The sequence below is a fragment of the Anopheles nili genome, chromosome 3 (assembly GCF_943737925.1).
Source record: "Anopheles nili chromosome 3, idAnoNiliSN_F5_01, whole genome shotgun sequence".
NCBI lineage: Eukaryota > Metazoa > Arthropoda > Insecta > Diptera > Culicidae > Anopheles > Anopheles nili.
Genome location: NC_071292.1, coordinates 39,232,118 through 39,248,365, shown reverse-complemented (window position 1 = coordinate 39,248,365; position 16,248 = coordinate 39,232,118). Strand labels below are relative to the sequence as shown.

General features: G+C 45.9%; 3 protein-coding genes across 3 annotated transcripts; 2 read left to right on the top strand and 1 right to left on the bottom strand.

The window, feature by feature from the left end:
* Window positions 1-74: 74 nt before the first annotated feature.
* On the bottom strand, window positions 75-1,169 carry LOC128726348 (cytoplasmic tRNA 2-thiolation protein 1). The gene is made up of 2 exons (XM_053820152.1): window positions 1,122-1,169; window positions 75-1,055 (listed from the first exon to the last, which is right to left on the bottom strand). The coding sequence occupies exons 1-2, from the start codon at window positions 1,167-1,169 to the stop codon at window positions 75-77; spliced, it is 1,029 nt and encodes a 342-aa protein (XP_053676127.1).
* A 475-nt stretch (window positions 1,170-1,644) lies between these two features.
* On the top strand, window positions 1,645-4,331 carry LOC128726300 (uncharacterized). The gene is made up of 2 exons (XM_053820102.1): window positions 1,645-1,741; window positions 1,802-4,331. Exons 1-2 carry the CDS (start codon window positions 1,645-1,647, stop codon window positions 4,147-4,149), a joined length of 2,445 nt encoding a protein of 814 aa, XP_053676077.1. The 3' UTR covers window positions 4,150-4,331.
* A 3,089-nt stretch (window positions 4,332-7,420) lies between these two features.
* Window positions 7,421-14,481, top strand: LOC128726301 (transmembrane ascorbate-dependent reductase CYB561). Its single transcript, XM_053820103.1, has 5 exons — window positions 7,421-7,539; window positions 10,778-10,998; window positions 11,088-11,310; window positions 11,399-11,548; window positions 11,897-14,481. The coding sequence occupies exons 1-5, from the start codon at window positions 7,421-7,423 to the stop codon at window positions 12,042-12,044; spliced, it is 861 nt and encodes a 286-aa protein (XP_053676078.1). The 3' UTR covers window positions 12,045-14,481.
* Window positions 14,482-16,248: the final 1,767 nt, after the last annotated feature.

The following is a 16,248-nucleotide window of genomic DNA, read 5'->3' as shown; positions in this document are numbered from 1 at the left end:
AATCATAAGCATAATATTACAAACGATTGAGTGTGTATTGTTTGAAGAATGTTTATTGCCAATGACCCGATAAATCAAAAGTCGTTTTTCACTAGATGTGCTTTTTCGCGCAACTGTTGCTCCTGTAGCTCCACCATTCGTTTGCCTTTCGATTTTTTACCAATACCTAGCTTTGGTAGCCCACGATTCAAACCTTCTAGCAGCACGCAGGCTTTGCAAGGCTGCTGTGAGGATACGAATCCACACCGGCCACAAACTCCGCGCACTGGCTTCTTTACCGTGCCCTTTATCTGTAGTTGCTCGCCGGCATGAATTATGTCCATAATGGCTGATGGCCGTACTTTTTCTAAATCTTTTAGAAAAGCTCGTGCATGGCCGCGATACGCGTTGGGTGCAAAGACACATTCGGTGGAGAAATACACAAGCTTCTTGAAGTGTGCGTACATCACAATCTCCTTTTCGTAGCTGTACTTGAGCGGTTTCACGCGAGGAATAGTATCCGCCTCTTTTGATCCAGTTTTGATGTCGCAACAGCGTCGCAATCGTGCCGTGTCACCGCGTAGTATGTTCATTATCACGGTCTCCGCAATATCGTCGGCGTTATGTCCAGTGGCTACACAGTCCACTTCCATTAACCGAGCTCCCCGATCTAATGCCTGCCGTCGAAATACACCACAGAATGTGCAGTTGTTACTGCGGCCTATTTCTGCTACAATTCGATCCATTGTCCATCCGTACAACTCCTGGTATGATAGCACCCGCAGATGCATGCCGTAGTCATCTCGATTCTGTGCCACCGTTTTTAAACTGTCGTCCCGGTACCCGGTGATGCCTTCGTCGATGGATAGTAGCACGAGATTCAATCCGTAGTTGTACCGCTTGTTCAAAACGTTCATCACGTGCGCGAGTACAGTACTGTCCTTTCCGCCGCTGGCAGCGATGGCCACTTTTTCACCGGGCCGAAACAACTCTTCTTGTTGAATTGTGTTGTGTATTTCCGTTTCAAACGCGACAAAGAAACATTCCTTGCATAGCACATCTCCTGTTTTCGGCCTCTGAAACGCGCAAAAATTATGTTGTCATGTTTCATCCTTAAAGCATTATTATCGATTGTGGCTTACTCGCATAAACGCATTTCGGCCACAATTGCTACCACACGCGACTGGCATTTTTAAGCAACAAAACGTATCAAAATGAATCTTCTGTTACTAACTAAAAATACTGGAGTAAATGTGCATTTGTTTACAAAATTAATGAAGACCATCGGAATGTTGACATTTCCGAGATTTTCGAACTCCCGGCTGCATCTGTTTTTATCTGGTTTTTTACTTTTGGTTGAGTAAAATACTTTTTTTAAGCAAATTGAAAGAAGTTTCAATTAGATTCCCAAACTATTGATATTCAATAATGTTTTGAAATATTGCGCACTTATATTCATTGAAACAATACGACCATCACACATTATTCGAAATAGTCGACCTAGCACGTCTCTAGCAATCTTGCAAGACTACACCAGTGTAAACAAGCATTTATTCGAGACACTGTCAACACATCTGTCAAGTCGCCGCTACCGCGTGTTTAATACGAAAACACCACGCGCCTCGCTCTCCGAAAGAGAATTGTTGATTTCTGTTTTTGTGCAAAATGGGTCGTAAAATTCATCTCGAAAGGCCTAAAAAAGGACCGGGAAGAAAAGCTCGCAAGCAACCGGAACCTATGTTCAAATTTAACAAGTCTGAAGGCAAGTAGAATATGTTCAAAAATTCCTTTACAATCAATGTTCATCATAAACTTGTTTCAGATGATGAACAGCAGAAGAAAATGTCTCGTCACCAGATACAGCGACTGAAAAAGCGTGAGCAAGTAAAGGCGAAGCAAAAAGTGGAACAAAAGAGTAAAAAGGCTCTTCAAAAAGTATCTGCCACCGTTGCTACCGGTTCGTTCGATCCATCTGAAATATTCAATCTAGAAAAAAGCAGACAGAAGTACCAACAATTGGGTCAGAAAAGTAAGCAGCAATCGACGGTTGCGAATGGACATAATAATGGAGTAGCTAAGAAGGGCCTCAACCTGTTCGATAGTGACAATGAACCGGATGACGACGAACAACAGCATTCGGTAGTGAGAGTGAAGAAGAGCCAAATGAAAAAGTTTCTTCAACAGGCTGAATCCGAGGATGAAGACTCGGATGAAGATGACTCCGTGAATAGTGATGAGGACCAAGACACCGAAACAGCGGCCGACATCGAGCAGGAAGATGATGAAGATGAGGACGATAAAGAAGAGTTAGATGAAGAGGAAGAAGATGAAGATATGGAGGAGGATAGCGATGAACAAGGCGAAGTTTCTGATGAGGAAGAAGAGGAAGAGGACGATGATGATGACGATATGGATGATGATGATGATGATGACGACGACGACGACGAGGATATGCTACCCATCGAGGCAGCAAATAAGAAACTTAAAAAACGGATGGCAAAGGAACAAAAAGAAGCTGACGACGAGATGGCAGAAGCAGCAAAGAATCGTGAACGGTTCCAATTTCCTACCGAAGAAGAGATAGCGCAAACGGCAAACCTTCAAGACGTAAATATTCGAATCAAGGACGTTATTGGAGTGTTGGCAGATTTCTCTGCTAATCGCGATCCAAACAAATCACGATGCGAATACGTCGAACTACTGAAGAAAGATCTATGTTTGTACTACTCGTACAACGAGTACTTCATGGGTCTGCTGATGGACATCTTTTCCCCGAACGAGCTGCTCGAGTTTCTGGAGGCATCGGAACTCCAACGCCCAATCACAATCCGCACGAACAGCCTTAAGACTCGACGTCGAGATTTGGCACAAGCCTTGATCAATCGCGGCATTAATCTCGATCCGATTGGTAAGTGGTCCAAGGAAGGGTTGGTTGTGTATTCCTCACAAGTGCCGCTAGGAGCAACTCCCGAATACCTTGCCGGACACTACATGCTGCAGGGAGGATCCAGCATGTTACCGGTAATGGCCTTGGCACCAGAAGAAAACGAGCGCATCCTAGATTTGTGCGCTGCTCCGGGTGGCAAGAGCTCTCACATTTCAGCGCTAATGAAGAATACGGGTGTACTCTTCGTGAACGATTCGAATAAGGATCGTTTACTTGCGGTGCTGGGTAATTTCCATCGGCTAGGGATACAAAATGCGGTCATCACCTGTGTAGATGGTATCAAATATAAAGACATCATGAAGGGCTTCGATAGAGTACTGCTCGATGCGCCCTGTACAGGATCGGGTGTTATTTCAAAAGATCCCAGTGTCAAGGCAACGAAGACGGATATCGACGTGCAGCGGTGTTACAATCTGCAAAGACGGCTGCTGTTAACTGCGATCGACTGCTTGTCGGCCAGCTCCAAGACGGGTGGTTATTTAGTATACTCCACGTGCTCCATTCTTCCTCAAGAAAACGAATGGGTCATTGATTATGCATTAAAAATGCGCAACGTGCGGCTGGTGTCTACTGGGCTTGACTTTGGTGTAGAGGGCATGACTAGATTTGGTGCACATCGGTTTCATCCGTCGATGAAGCTAACGCGCCGTTTTTACCCTCATACGCATAATCTGGATGGGTTTTTCGTGGCCAAACTGCAAAAATTCTCCGACGCGATTCCGAAGAACATCTCTGATGGCACAACAAATGGGGATGCCGAAGATGTGGAAGCGGAAGTGGAAGAAATTATTGTGCCGAAAAAAATCGACAAACGCGATTGGTACTATAAGGACATAATTGAAAAGCGAAAAGCTGAACGGGAGGATACAAACCATGTCGTGAAAGTATTCCAGAAGCCAACCAACACCAAGACCAAGGGCACAAAAAAGAGCAAGAAAGCCCAGCATGACGAATCCGGCAAGAAGGAACAGACGGTACCCATAAAATCAGCTGAAGAAAAACTATCGAACGGAAAACAAAAGCAGGTGACAAAGGCTAGTAATGCAGAAACACGAGATGCCGAAGAGGCGTTACGTTTGAAGAAAAAATTGAAACAAACTCAACAACAAAACGGCAGTGCCAGGGTTTTAGGAAAAGATAAGAAAAATGGCAACAAAAAAGGAAAGAGTTTGAAAAATAATGCCTTTAAGCAGAAGGTGGGAAAAGTAAGAAAAGCAAAGTAGTGTTAAAAACCAAGTATAAGTAAATAAATGCCACTCTGTTTATGAGTTTATTCCTTTGTTGGAATACAACTAAAACTAATGAAACACCCCGTCTACAACTCTATATATTATTATAATATATTATTATATATTTGTATATTTGCTTTTCAAACATTCATTTTGTCTTAAAAATATATTCTCTTCTAACCATGAGTATAAAATTTTAAAAAATAATGAAAAGGTTAATGTGATCTTTGTTAAATTTTTAAACAGGTTGATGCAAACTTTCGCTATCCAATACATTTGTTAGTAATAATTCATTTTTTTTTCTAAAATGGCGCAATAACCTGTACGGTTTTGTTGGAACTTTCAACCACTTGAAGTGATTCATGTAACGGGATAGTCAGTTCTGCTTTCTACGTAGGAGGTTTAGTACGGATTTGATCCACGAGTGGATTCTTGGATCATGAAAAAAGTTCGAGTATCTCTAGTTTAAGACAATTTACCATGGTTTGAAGAAAGAATAAACAATAAGAAACAAAAGATTGGTATTCATACGCTTGATTTGATCAGGCTAACTATTTGCAGATAATAGAAAAAAAATTAGTTCTCATGACTAGACGATTTTCTCAATGAATTCCACATCAGAAAAATGTATTAACGTAGTTTAGAATGAAATGAAATTTAAACAATTGTGTTTTGCTCATCTCCATATTGCTCATGTGTGTTTGTTTGCAATATGCATCAAACAAAAACTCCTTTTATTTGACGTTGTAGTGTCTTAGCTGGTCACAACTTTAAATTTCCTCGCTATCGAAAGTAAGGAAAACTAAGGCAAACTTCATTCCAAGATTGATTATCTACACGATGAAGCTTATTCTTTCGAAATCCTATATGTGTGCGTTTACCTCGAAAGGGAACGCATGGTGCAAACATTCAAGCACGTGTTGAAAGGAGCCCTAAAACAAGCGCATGCATGATACAAAAAGGGCGTTAACACGAAGGATCTCTCCGGGATTTTTTCGTGTCTCTCCGCCTGTCCAAGAGGCAGATTTACACTCTCCCTTTTGCGCTCAGTGTGTGTGTATCTCTCTCTCTCTCTCTCTCTCTCTCCTGTCTTCCGCCTGCTCTTTCTCACAAGTACTATCAAAAAGGCACTAACAAACACAGCTTGCAGCATGATAGCAGGATGTCCCGGATTTCGAGCCGTTCGCTCCGTTTGCACAAGTGCAGCTTCTCTAACGCAAGTAGCTAACGAGGGTCTAGTAGTGTTTTCCACCGTGGAAAAATAGTCCCAACGCTCTCTTGCCGTAGTTCTGCTAGTAGTAGGGGTTGTTTATGGTGAATGGCTCCAGCGTAGTTGAATGACTTTACGCGCGAGAAACGCGTTCTTGACGAGAGAATCGCCTCAAGTAGCATCAGAAGAAGAACGGACTAAGAACTCCCTTCGCCAGTTCCACCTCTCGAAGAACCATACCCGCGATTCGATTTCCATCGACAGTTGTACGCCTCCACAACTCCCGAGCGGAAGTGTATGACATTCAATGCAATGCAACGGATGGCGTGGAATCCACCATCCAAAACATAACGCACATCGTGTGAACGCTCAACGCGAGCTACACGAAAGCATTTAAATTATTTAGGCCCTTGGGTCTCTCCTCAAAAGCAGCCGAAGGGTGTTGCTGCTGCTGTTGTTGTTGCATTATTGAATCTAACTATTTCTCTTCATATATTTATGCCATTGTGAGGCACCGCCACATGCTCGCACTGAAGGGCCTAACCATCGCCCAATCAGGGCAAGTGTAATTGAATTCGAAGCTGTTGGTTTTTTTTTGATCTTTTTCGGGTCACTTCCCTCCACCATTCCACCCTTCGCGGTGGCTCTTGCGCAGTATCGAAGCACGTTCTGGGTCGCGCGTTGAAGCCCGGATTGTTACTTCGTTCCCGTTATCAATCCAGCCTAAGCCCAAGACGAACAAAACGGCAATCGACAACTAGAGGCTCAGTATTAGGATAGAACGCAACTAGAAACAGCATCAAGTTCGGCTGAAGTGCGTGCGTTAGTGGCCGTATCAGGTGCGTGCAATCATGCCTTGAACGATTTTGCTCGGTCTGTTTGCTCGGTTGCTCGCGGTTCTGCTCACTACTCGGCTAACAGCTTTTGAATAATTTAAATGCGAAAGTAAATAAACCTCAATTAAAGTAGGCCCAGCATCCCTCTCGCGTCGTCCGCCCGTACCCATTGGGTGCAAAAGGGCGCAGCTTCCGCGAGCTTTTACGTTGCTAGCTGTTCTCTCATCAGCATTCGCGGTGGCTCTGCATTTTTTCTCACTCTCACTCTCACGCGCTCTCCTTCTCTCGAACACACTGGGAAGAAACCGCGGGCTCGGGTGGACTCTCTCGCGTGCTCTCGCAGGGATGCAAAAGCCTACTTTTCTCTTTTTAGTCGCCCGTGCCGTTTTTTGGCAGTTTTTCCGCCCAACTAGGAGCAACGGGAGTCGCAACGCAACTGCACGCATCTCACATCCCTGCCCAGGTAGTGCCGCCCTATTTTGCGTGATTTATTAAATAAAATCAACAAATAGCCTACTCCCGACGGTGCTGCTGGCCTGCGGAAAGTGTCCTGCAGCTCGAGTGTGACCGTGCTTGCTACCACGGGGTGCGGGTTTTTCGTGTGCTTCATTCAAACTACGCCTCGAGACAGCACCCCAGCTCACCAGGAACCACCAGGAGTGAGATAAACAAAGAGGTGGAAGTTTTTCCGGATGCCACTCCTGGACTGGCAGGCTCGTGGCTATCGATTAGCGCGCCGTTTTTTGGCGCTATATCCTGGATTCTGGTTCAAGTGGGGATGCCAACACCCAGATCTCCCCGAGGATTTAACGAGCCCCCGCGGCCTCGAAGGGCGTTAAACCCAGTGCGTCCGAGAGGACCCAACTACTTGGGAGTGCATTTGCATAGTTGGCAGCTCTCGCGTTTGTCCAGGGCTCATCATTTGCACGATCTAGTGCACCTTCGTCAGCCTCCGTCAATACGATAAGAAGCGCGCATATAAGAAGCCCTTATCAAGCCATCTTCCAGCGCTACCCCTTTCGAATGTTACGCCATTTCAGCACCCGACTTATCTTGCTTGCGTTCGGTTCTGCTCTCTGCTTACAGGCGCGCGCTTTTTTGTCTCGCAACCTTCGAGCACCTTCGCAACATCCGCAATTCAGGCCAGACTGCCGTGTCGTGTCGTGTAGTGATCTCGTGCGCCGTGCGCTAAAAGAAAACCGCCAAAATAAAGCTCAAAATGGACGGATCCTCGGTGAGCCCTCTTCCCTGTGAGGCTCCGCTAGCGATGATGGAGAGCGAAAAGACACCCCCGAGAAGTCCCAGCCAGCACGATATGCCGCCACCGCCGGACGAAAAGTAAGTACTGCAGGTGTTTTTCCACTCATCGGCATCACGAGAGCCATCTTGATCCCGCGCAATTGAGCCATCTTGAGTAAGTGGGCGAAGTCGTCTTTCAATCACCATAAATTGAACTACGCAAGCGACATACGCGCTTCCTGCTGCTTAGAGTGTCCGATGGTCGCAGCAACTGCTGGCCAATTACGATAATCGCAGCAGCAAACACGGTGTTTCACGGCTTCATCGTGTGGTTCTGTTGACCTACAGTTGGTATCAAAAAGATGCCCCAAGATTGCTATAGTACTGACGATATTCTTGCCGCAACTGAGCTTTGGGTTTCAATAAAAAAAACGGAAAATCTCCCATTCATTTCACTCACTCTCGGGTCCTTATTTGACCCTTCGCGCGATGCCAACGATCGCCAATTGCTAATTTGCGTGTATTTCCGTGTGTTGCGTGAAGCATTTTCCCTTAAAAAACATACAAAAAACACCCCTCACGGGACCGTCCGATCGTCGGAGAGAAGAAAATGGCTCGTAAAGTCATTCTCTTTTCCACGGACCAAAAATGCTCGAGTCGGGAGCGCAAAAGACCGCCTCGACCGTTGGCGCAACTGCGCCACGAGATGATCCAACGGCGTGAGTTCTCGCAGAGAGAAAAACGACCAACCAACGGTTGGCTAACTCAGGGAGAAACACTACGCAGCGCTAGTGTAATGATAAAACGCGTTAACGGCGAAGATTGACGTCGGCGCAGCTGGGAACTGAACCGCAGTCACTCGCAGTCAGTGTACGTTAGTGATGCTGTTCGGATGCGCATCAATTCCACGCTAAGTCTTCGCACGTGCCTGTCATTCCGTTTTTTTGCGCTCTTTTTTACCATTAACGCATTCGTTTTACGCGTCGAATTAACGCGATATAGAGACTCACCCGCGCGTTGATTGCCATCCGAATCGCGAGCAATCGTGTTGATTTTCAGCCGCAGATTCGTGTGTCGTTTTTAGCCACGGTTTGATTTGTTTGGTGCACGGTAGTGACAGTGATTTGGTGACTCATTCGTAGTTCGTGCTGCGTGCATTTTCCCACAAAACCGTCTCGCGATGCCGCGCAATTCCTCCACGACCACTGGGTAAGGCTGCTGCTACTCGCACGTGGCGCACGTTCGTTATTTGGGAGTGGTATTTATTGGCGTGTCACGTGTCGCCAGCACGACGGTGGCATACGATCCGGAAGCTGGCACGATCCCACGAGCTTTGAGAGGGCGTTTTGCGAACGACTAAGGGCAATTGTAATGAGACGAAAAACCAACGTTAATTTGTTTTTTCCTTCTTCTTGCGGATCACATTTTGCGGCTTGCGCGATGAGATCGATTTCAATCCACCACAGGCACGTTGGTTCAGGCCACAGTGATTGTGCCAGTGATCGAAGTTGATGCGAAATCTAAATGCCAGTCCCACGGGTCGGCCGATCGCGCTTCTTCCGTGTGGTCAAAGGTTTTCCAATCGCGCGAGTGCGAGTAAAAGCGGCAATTTCCATCTGCCAGGTGTTCGAACGCGATCGCAAACCGATCAACGTCGGGAGCGGAATGGGGGCGGTGGCAAGATCGAGCGGATGATGGCTGCTTGATAGGAAAAGAAAGTGAAAATAAACTTGCCACACCGATGCGAGAGTGCGCGTTTGTCCGCAGCCAGAGGGAAAGCCGCGAGGAAAAACACATTCAAATCCATGCCCGGCGTTCCTCGCCCTCGGAGCTCGTTTCAATGGCACGGTCTCCGCCACAGGTGGGACCGAAATGGCCGTCTAACGGCGATCGAAACCAAGCGGGAGAAAGAGAGAGAGAAATGAGCCGCTCGTCGAGCTTGCTGTAAACAAGTTTGATTTTCCACCCACCGAGCCCTAGCCCACCCTAGCGGGACTACGCACTCCAAGCTGGCTGGCCCTAGTCAAGTTGCACGCGATCGCTGCGCCTGCTTGGCCACTTTTGATCGCTGGCGCAATGGCCCCGAGGGCGCGTGGTTGAGCCCAACGAGACGTTCACTTTCACTCTGGGCACTCGTCGTGTGCCTGCAAGGGCAAGGAACTCCGCAGGGCCTCATGCTGAGCTGGTCAGTGGCGATGCATCGAAATTTAAATCTACCCATTAATATTCATGCTGCAGGACCAGGAAGACTGGTCGGCAATTTCCGGCTCAAGAAGGACGTGTCGAGGGCGCTGGAAGCTAATTTATGTCCCATCGGTTGATTGCCTGATCCCTTCGGTTAATGAGTCTACGATAACGCGTCCCGAATCACGAACCGGGCCGTGTTTTACTCGATCCAGTTCCATCTCTTAGCTGAAGTCTCAACTCTGCAACATAACATGGATGCCCGTGGTGCTGATTGTTTGCCAACTGCGGACGAATTAACTCATTCCCGCAATGGGTCGCAGCGTGTGACCATGTTTGGGAGGATTATAAATTTAAATGGCGTGAAAAAAGTAAACGTTGCTACAACCCGAGCAACATTAAACATCGCTCTCTGGCGAGGGGTCATAAAACGAGCGCAATCTTCTAAACGCTCCGCGTCCGCGAGGTGTCGACGCAAGACCCCAAGCACAAACTACAAAACCAACAGATAAATCTCCCTGGGGACCACTCCCGCTCGTGGAGACAACTGCTCGTTGGTTTAATTAGCGTGTCATTTTATCTCGAACCCACGGTATTCCGCTGAACGCAACTAGAGATGGATGGATGGAACTAGCGAGACACCGAAAAGGGCCGATTTGGCGCGTAACACTAGTAGCCCTGCCGGAAAGGGAATACGGTTGCAGATCGGCTCGCCCGGAATTGGAATTGTTGATCTTGTCGTATGGCTGGTAATGAAGCTGGTAGCGCTGCTCGCAGCGTCTGTGTTGCGGACGCATCCACCCACTTGTTCCTATTGGGTCTCGTTAAATGAGCAGCCAGTCGGTGTGCCGGTCTCTTTCGCCAGAGCCAATTAACTAAATTGACCTCTTCGCGTCAACTGACTGCGGACGGCGATGTCGATTCACTCCCGACCAACGACGACAGGATGCAGCCATCCACGCCATTCTAGCGATCTTCTTCTGACGGTCCCGGTCTTCTATCTTGTCCCGGTTTTCGACCCAGCTTTCGGCGTGAAGGTGGCCGGGAAGATTGGGATTATAATTTCATTTGCCTCACTAATCGGAGAACCAACTCAATTAGCCACCATAGGGGCCACCCTAACCTTACTTTGTCCACTGTCGATCACCCGCAGGAGATACGATGATGATGACGATCGCGTCTGGAACTGTGGCGCTTGGTTCGAGTACATACTGGTTGTGGTCGTTTCTTCGATCCTGCTCATCGCCGCCTCGGTGCTGACCATCTTCTGGACGATCTACTACCGGAAGGGCTTCAACATGGACGATCCCAAGCTGCAGTTCAATCTGCACCCTGTGCTTATGATCGGGGGTTACGTAACGCTGTCTGGCTTCTGTACGTTTCCGTTCCTGTTCTAGTTCTTTTGCCTCAAGGTTTGGGCAGATCTAACCGACCTCTGTGGTGTCTTCTTTCGTTCCCCACAGCCATCCTGCTGTACCGGATCTGCCGATGCTGCTCGCATTTGATCGTCAAGCTGTGTCATACCTTCTTCCACGCCTGCTCGATACCGTGCATAGTGATCGGTTTCATGGCCGTCTGGGATTCGCACAACCAGCAGCAGATACCGAACTTCTACTCACTGCACTCCTGGCTCGGCATGATCACGATGGGACTGTTTGCGCTCCAGTTCGTGCTGGGATTCTTCAGGTAAGAGACATGAGCCTTTATTTTTGGAACGCACGCGCCCCAACGATGAGACGTACTTCACCACTCGCGTTTGCCCGTTCTACCTTAGCTTCCTCATTCTGCTGTGCTGCGAGAACGCGACGTACAAGTTCCGTTCCACAATGGTACCCATCCACGCCAGCTTCGGTGTGGCCACGTTCATGCTGGCTATCGCTACCGCCGTAACCGGTTTGACCCAGAAGGCTCATTTCGAACTCGGGTAAGTTATAAACGGCCATCGTTTTCTCTTTTACCTCTATGTTGGCTGACCCGGAAGATTGCGATCGAGCAAACCACATTGCAGGTTGCACCATTTCGTTGATCCTGTATCAGAAATGTACTGCTTTCGTGCACGTTGCCGTTCTGTGCAACCAAATAACACTCCCACCTCGTTGCCTTGCGATGAATACGTCCTTAACGTCCTAAACACGTCCTTAACAATAAATTCCTAGCCAGCCTCCATAGCCCAAACAACACATTTCCTTTCGATTCATGTGTGCTATATATATATACACACACATACACACATTAGAATAACGTTTTTAATGTATGCATGTTCCACTTCCAGTGAAAACTATTCGCAAACAATTGAGGAGGGCATCATCATGAACTCGATCGGCGTTATACTGACTGGACTCGGAATTATCATTCCGTTTGCGGTGCGTCGCTCCAACTCACCGGCCAATTGCAAGGTTTACGTTACCGAGCGTATCTAAATGATAAAAATTTTCATACACCCCACTAAATATGGTAAAGATCAGTCGTCACCAGATGGTGCACGCACAAACCGTTAAATCTAGCAGGTGCATTCGAATGGGCCGATTAAAAGCTCAACGTTATCGCACGGGGGAGACGAAAACAAAAAAAAACGGTGCACCACGGGCATTGCTGCAATGTCACTTATTTATGAACCGAATAGTTATGAACAGAAAATATCTGCGTTAAGTTTACGATCAACCGGTCGGCGGTATCTTTTGCAAGCAATCATTCCTTCACCGTAAAAGGGTGAAAATGTGCAATACGAGCAGATGTTTGGTTTTGTCTCGCAACATCGAATTTGATTCTTTCCCAGCGGTGCTAATAGTATCGATCAAAAGGACCGTTGTGCGTTGTGTTGATCATCATTATTTATTTAAACACCTCGTAGCAGTGCCCCGCATGTTGGAGATGCGGTTTTGAGACTATTTCGACCGTATTCAGGACATTGAAGTACAGAGCCCCCGAAACGGATGCGACACGTGCAGCAACCAAGAAGTATAGATACATTAAATGAGATGAAACGTTTTAACCTGTCGGCTAAAAAAATCCATTAAAAGTACGGTAGCAGCCCATATAGAACGAAATAATATAACCACATCCGGCGTGCGTACAACGCTGAAGTGAGCGCGATGGACCCATTTGGTCGTACGCAATTGCATCATGCGAGACAAGACGCGAACGGAATCAAGAACATCAACTTATACCATTTAACCGCTAATATGATACAATTTCTTCAGCCCCATATTCGTCAGCTAAGTAGCGATCTACCCACAGGTAGACGATTGAATGCTAGAAACGATAGATACGAGACGCGCGGTAGAAGAATCGATAGTAAGTAAGCTAACTAAAATGAAAAAAAAAATCAAAAGATACACAATCCCCACGTAAAAGAACATTAGTGCCAATGGTATGGTAGAGCAAGGAACGACTGGTGCGATCCTGCGAAGGACGAGCCGTTCCCTTGCCGGAACCTTTCCCAAGGATTTGTTATATGTGTTTGTTGTTATTTTACGCATTATCGCTCACCCACTATGAACATTTGCTCATTTCGAGGGGACGGAATTGAATTTTACTATATATCAATCACGAATCAATCAAACAAACGAAAACCATCGGGATTTCAACAAGTTAGAGAAACTAGTTTAAACAAAATTGATCCCTTTTCCGGTGAATGCCACTCTTACGGAATGGTAGCGCTACCTACTGGTCAGCAACACAAATCGATTTTAAGGGCCAACATGCAGCGAAACGTGAGTAGCATTGCATGGGAATCCGCATGACACGCCGATCGACACAGACACAGAAACAAAACACAAAACATATACATATATTTAAAAGGATGTGTGTTCAAACAAAACTAACGTATAAACTATTTAAATGCGGACAACATAAATGAGTGTTAAACGTAACGATGTGTCCAAAGCAGAATTGTAGCCGAACGAACACGAAACGAAACCTGTCGAAATGGACGCGAGCGCAAGACTGTTTCGCGATTCGACCGTTGCGGATGTGTAAGGAAAGGAAAAACCCACCAAGTTTTTGCAACATCTTCTCTTTACATAGAACGACGAGACCCGCCGGACGTGGGTGTTTAGCCAAAGCGTGGTAGCTACATTACAATTCAAACAAACAAACAAACAAACAAACATATAGCGACAAGGCACAGCAAGTGAGCGATGTAATCCGAAATTTAAATCGTATTTATGTAGTTTAAAATTTCCTCTCGGAGCCGCCGCGTCGGTTCGGTTTAAATGAAGCTGCGCTGTCGTACTCCTACGACATCGAAATCGAAGCTGTTGTTTGTTTTTGTCGTTACGTTTGTTCGCTCTGTTCACAATTACGCCATTAAGGATTCTAGGACGTTGCGTTAGAAAGTCGAATGACAGACCAAACCACTTTTACAACATACCTACTCTATTAGTCGAAGCGAAAGGCGAAGCAAACAGACCGGCGCAACCGGCTGGCAATCAATTGATAAGCAAGAATTTACTGAGAATAAAATTTTACCATCCGATCGAAACAGTACAATTTGAATCGTTATTAGAGGGCAATATTTACGTAACTCCTCCGTAACTTAGTTGTGCACTACGTTATACATTCGTAACCGAGCGCCAGCGCCGATCGAGGTGGGCTCGATCATTTTTGAAACCATTCGACATAATTCGCCGTTACTTAGCTTAATTCACTGCAATAAGAGAAAATACCACGAAAATCGAGAGAGCGAAGCGATAAAGCATATTAATCTTACGCGAACATTTTTTATACAAGTATGATGAAACCCATTTTTGCTATCGTCTCATTTCCTAGCAAAATGTTACAAATAACCAGCTGTGGAAAAATCATTTCATACCATAAACACAAGTATATGTAAAATAAATGATCTGTAGGAAAACGTTGTCGTGTATTTTGGTGTGTTTGTAAAATAGTATAAGGTTTATTGTTTTTACTTTGCTCAGTGATTTCCCTTGCTATCGATTTTCAGCTTCATACAATCATCCTGGTACAATCTAATACATCCTATTATCAGCCTGCAATTTAAATGCAGAGAAACAATCTAAAAAGGATAATGGCTTTGGCCTACCCAAAAATATTTTGCAGCATAGATCGTTCGGTGCAATTCACTGCAAAACAGAGAGGTCAGAGACTATGGATCCAAGATAGATTTGCATGTTTTCTGCCACCTGTTTTCAATGTTTTCTGCCACCTGCTAAACCCTGTCGTATGTTTTGGCAGCGTAAGAGCGGCACTATCCAATGATGCCTGTATTATCCACGTATGCTATTTACTAATATATGATCCCTGAAGACTTGTGGATCATCCTGATCAGCCCACTACTGAATCTGAAGACCCACGGTGGTAGCACATGAGACCTTGAGAGATTACCGTCCACTGGTATTTGGCATATGCCGTTAATTAAGCCTACGAAGTGATGATGGATTAAAGCTTTTATTACACCCCTCTACCAAGTTTTATACATGGGGTAGAAATGATCATCAATTGTTTAAATTCAAATTGCGTTTTAAGCAATCTTGTGGTATGCCAAATCTTATTTTATTCAAGAAACATCACACTATCATATTTATGATTTATTTGAGCATCCTAAAGCATAGCACAAAATCCTTGTTTTTCAACAGCTTAAAGCAGGAGTCTTCAAACGTTTTACATGCCGGGCCGCTTTGGGTGGAATAGCCGCAGCTGAGGGCCAATCATAGTTCATCATCGGGAAAAATAATTTTGGATTGCATGTGGATGGAGGGCGTAGAGGGCTGGGTCGGCGGTGCATGTTTGAGAAAATAATTATACTTTTAAATAATTAACGCACAAACTATGTAGCTATTTATTTTATGCTAATAGAGCGTATATGTTTCCCTACATCAAGCAAGTGAGTGATGATATCAACTTTAGTAGAAAACTTCTCTGAACTAAAATCACTCTTTATACATTGTACAATGTACAAGACAAGAGATCAGAAAGAGTTCCCAGAAACAATGTGTGTTTTGCTGAAAACTTTTATTGTTGTTAACAAAATCATTGTTAGAAATCAAAATTAAATCGAAAGCTTTGCGGACTGCAGGGATGGCCATGTCAGCCGTAGTTTGGAGACCCCTGGCTTAAAGGATCATAAAAGCTCCTCAACAACTGATCAAAAGTTCCTATGCATATATATGTTGCTTGTCATTTGTACATGCTGTTTGTAAATGTATTGTTCGTAACAGAGCTCGAACACGCAAGTGTTGCTTCCATATGCTGCATTTCGACTGATGACCTATTGTGGCCACAAAATGTGACCAACCGCTGTTAATTTCTGTGATCACGTGCCACACTGCACGAGTCACCCTGTGTTGAGGCATTCGATCGCGAGAGCATTTCTCTGCAGCGATTTTGCGGTTTCTCACAGCGCACGAGAGCGCTTTTTTGCAACTTGCACCCCCCACGGGAGGTCCGTCCTCGCGTCCTTTACCGCCGGCGTACAACCAAACAACAAAACGGTACAGTGCGTTTGGCTCGCTCTCTTGACAACTTCTTGCACGGCATTTCGGAAGCCATCGAGTGTCTTCATCAACCCAACGCACATTCGTACGGGTGGGCCATGCGTGAGCCATACACGATCGAGACGCTTCTCCACGGAAACGGCTTCCGTGCGACCCACCGTGGTGGGAG

What these genes read in the sequence shown, in the direction of transcription:
- LOC128726300 (XM_053820102.1), top strand. Translation starts at nt 1,645, where the DNA reads ATGGGTCGTAAAATTCATCTCGAAAGGCCTAAAAAAGGACCGGGAAGA. An exon ending in CAAATTTAACAAGTCTGAAG is followed by an intron (nt 1,742 to 1,801) that starts GCAAGTAGAATA and finishes AACTTGTTTCAG; the next exon opens with ATGATGAACAGCAGAAGAAA.
- LOC128726301 (XM_053820103.1), top strand. Translation starts at nt 7,421, where the DNA reads ATGGACGGATCCTCGGTGAGCCCTCTTCCCTGTGAGGCTCCGCTAGCG. An exon ending in CGTAACGCTGTCTGGCTTCT is followed by an intron (nt 10,999 to 11,087) that starts GTACGTTTCCGT and finishes CGTTCCCCACAG; the next exon opens with CCATCCTGCTGTACCGGATC. An exon ending in TTCGTGCTGGGATTCTTCAG is followed by an intron (nt 11,311 to 11,398) that starts GTAAGAGACATG and finishes GTTCTACCTTAG; the next exon opens with CTTCCTCATTCTGCTGTGCT.
- LOC128726348 (XM_053820152.1), bottom strand. Translation starts at nt 1,169, where the DNA reads ATGCCAGTCGCGTGTGGTAGCAATTGTGGCCGAAATGCGTTTATGCGA. An exon ending in GCCGAAATGCGTTTATGCGA is followed by an intron (nt 1,056 to 1,121) that starts GTAAGCCACAAT and finishes TGCGCGTTTCAG; the next exon opens with AGGCCGAAAACAGGAGATGT.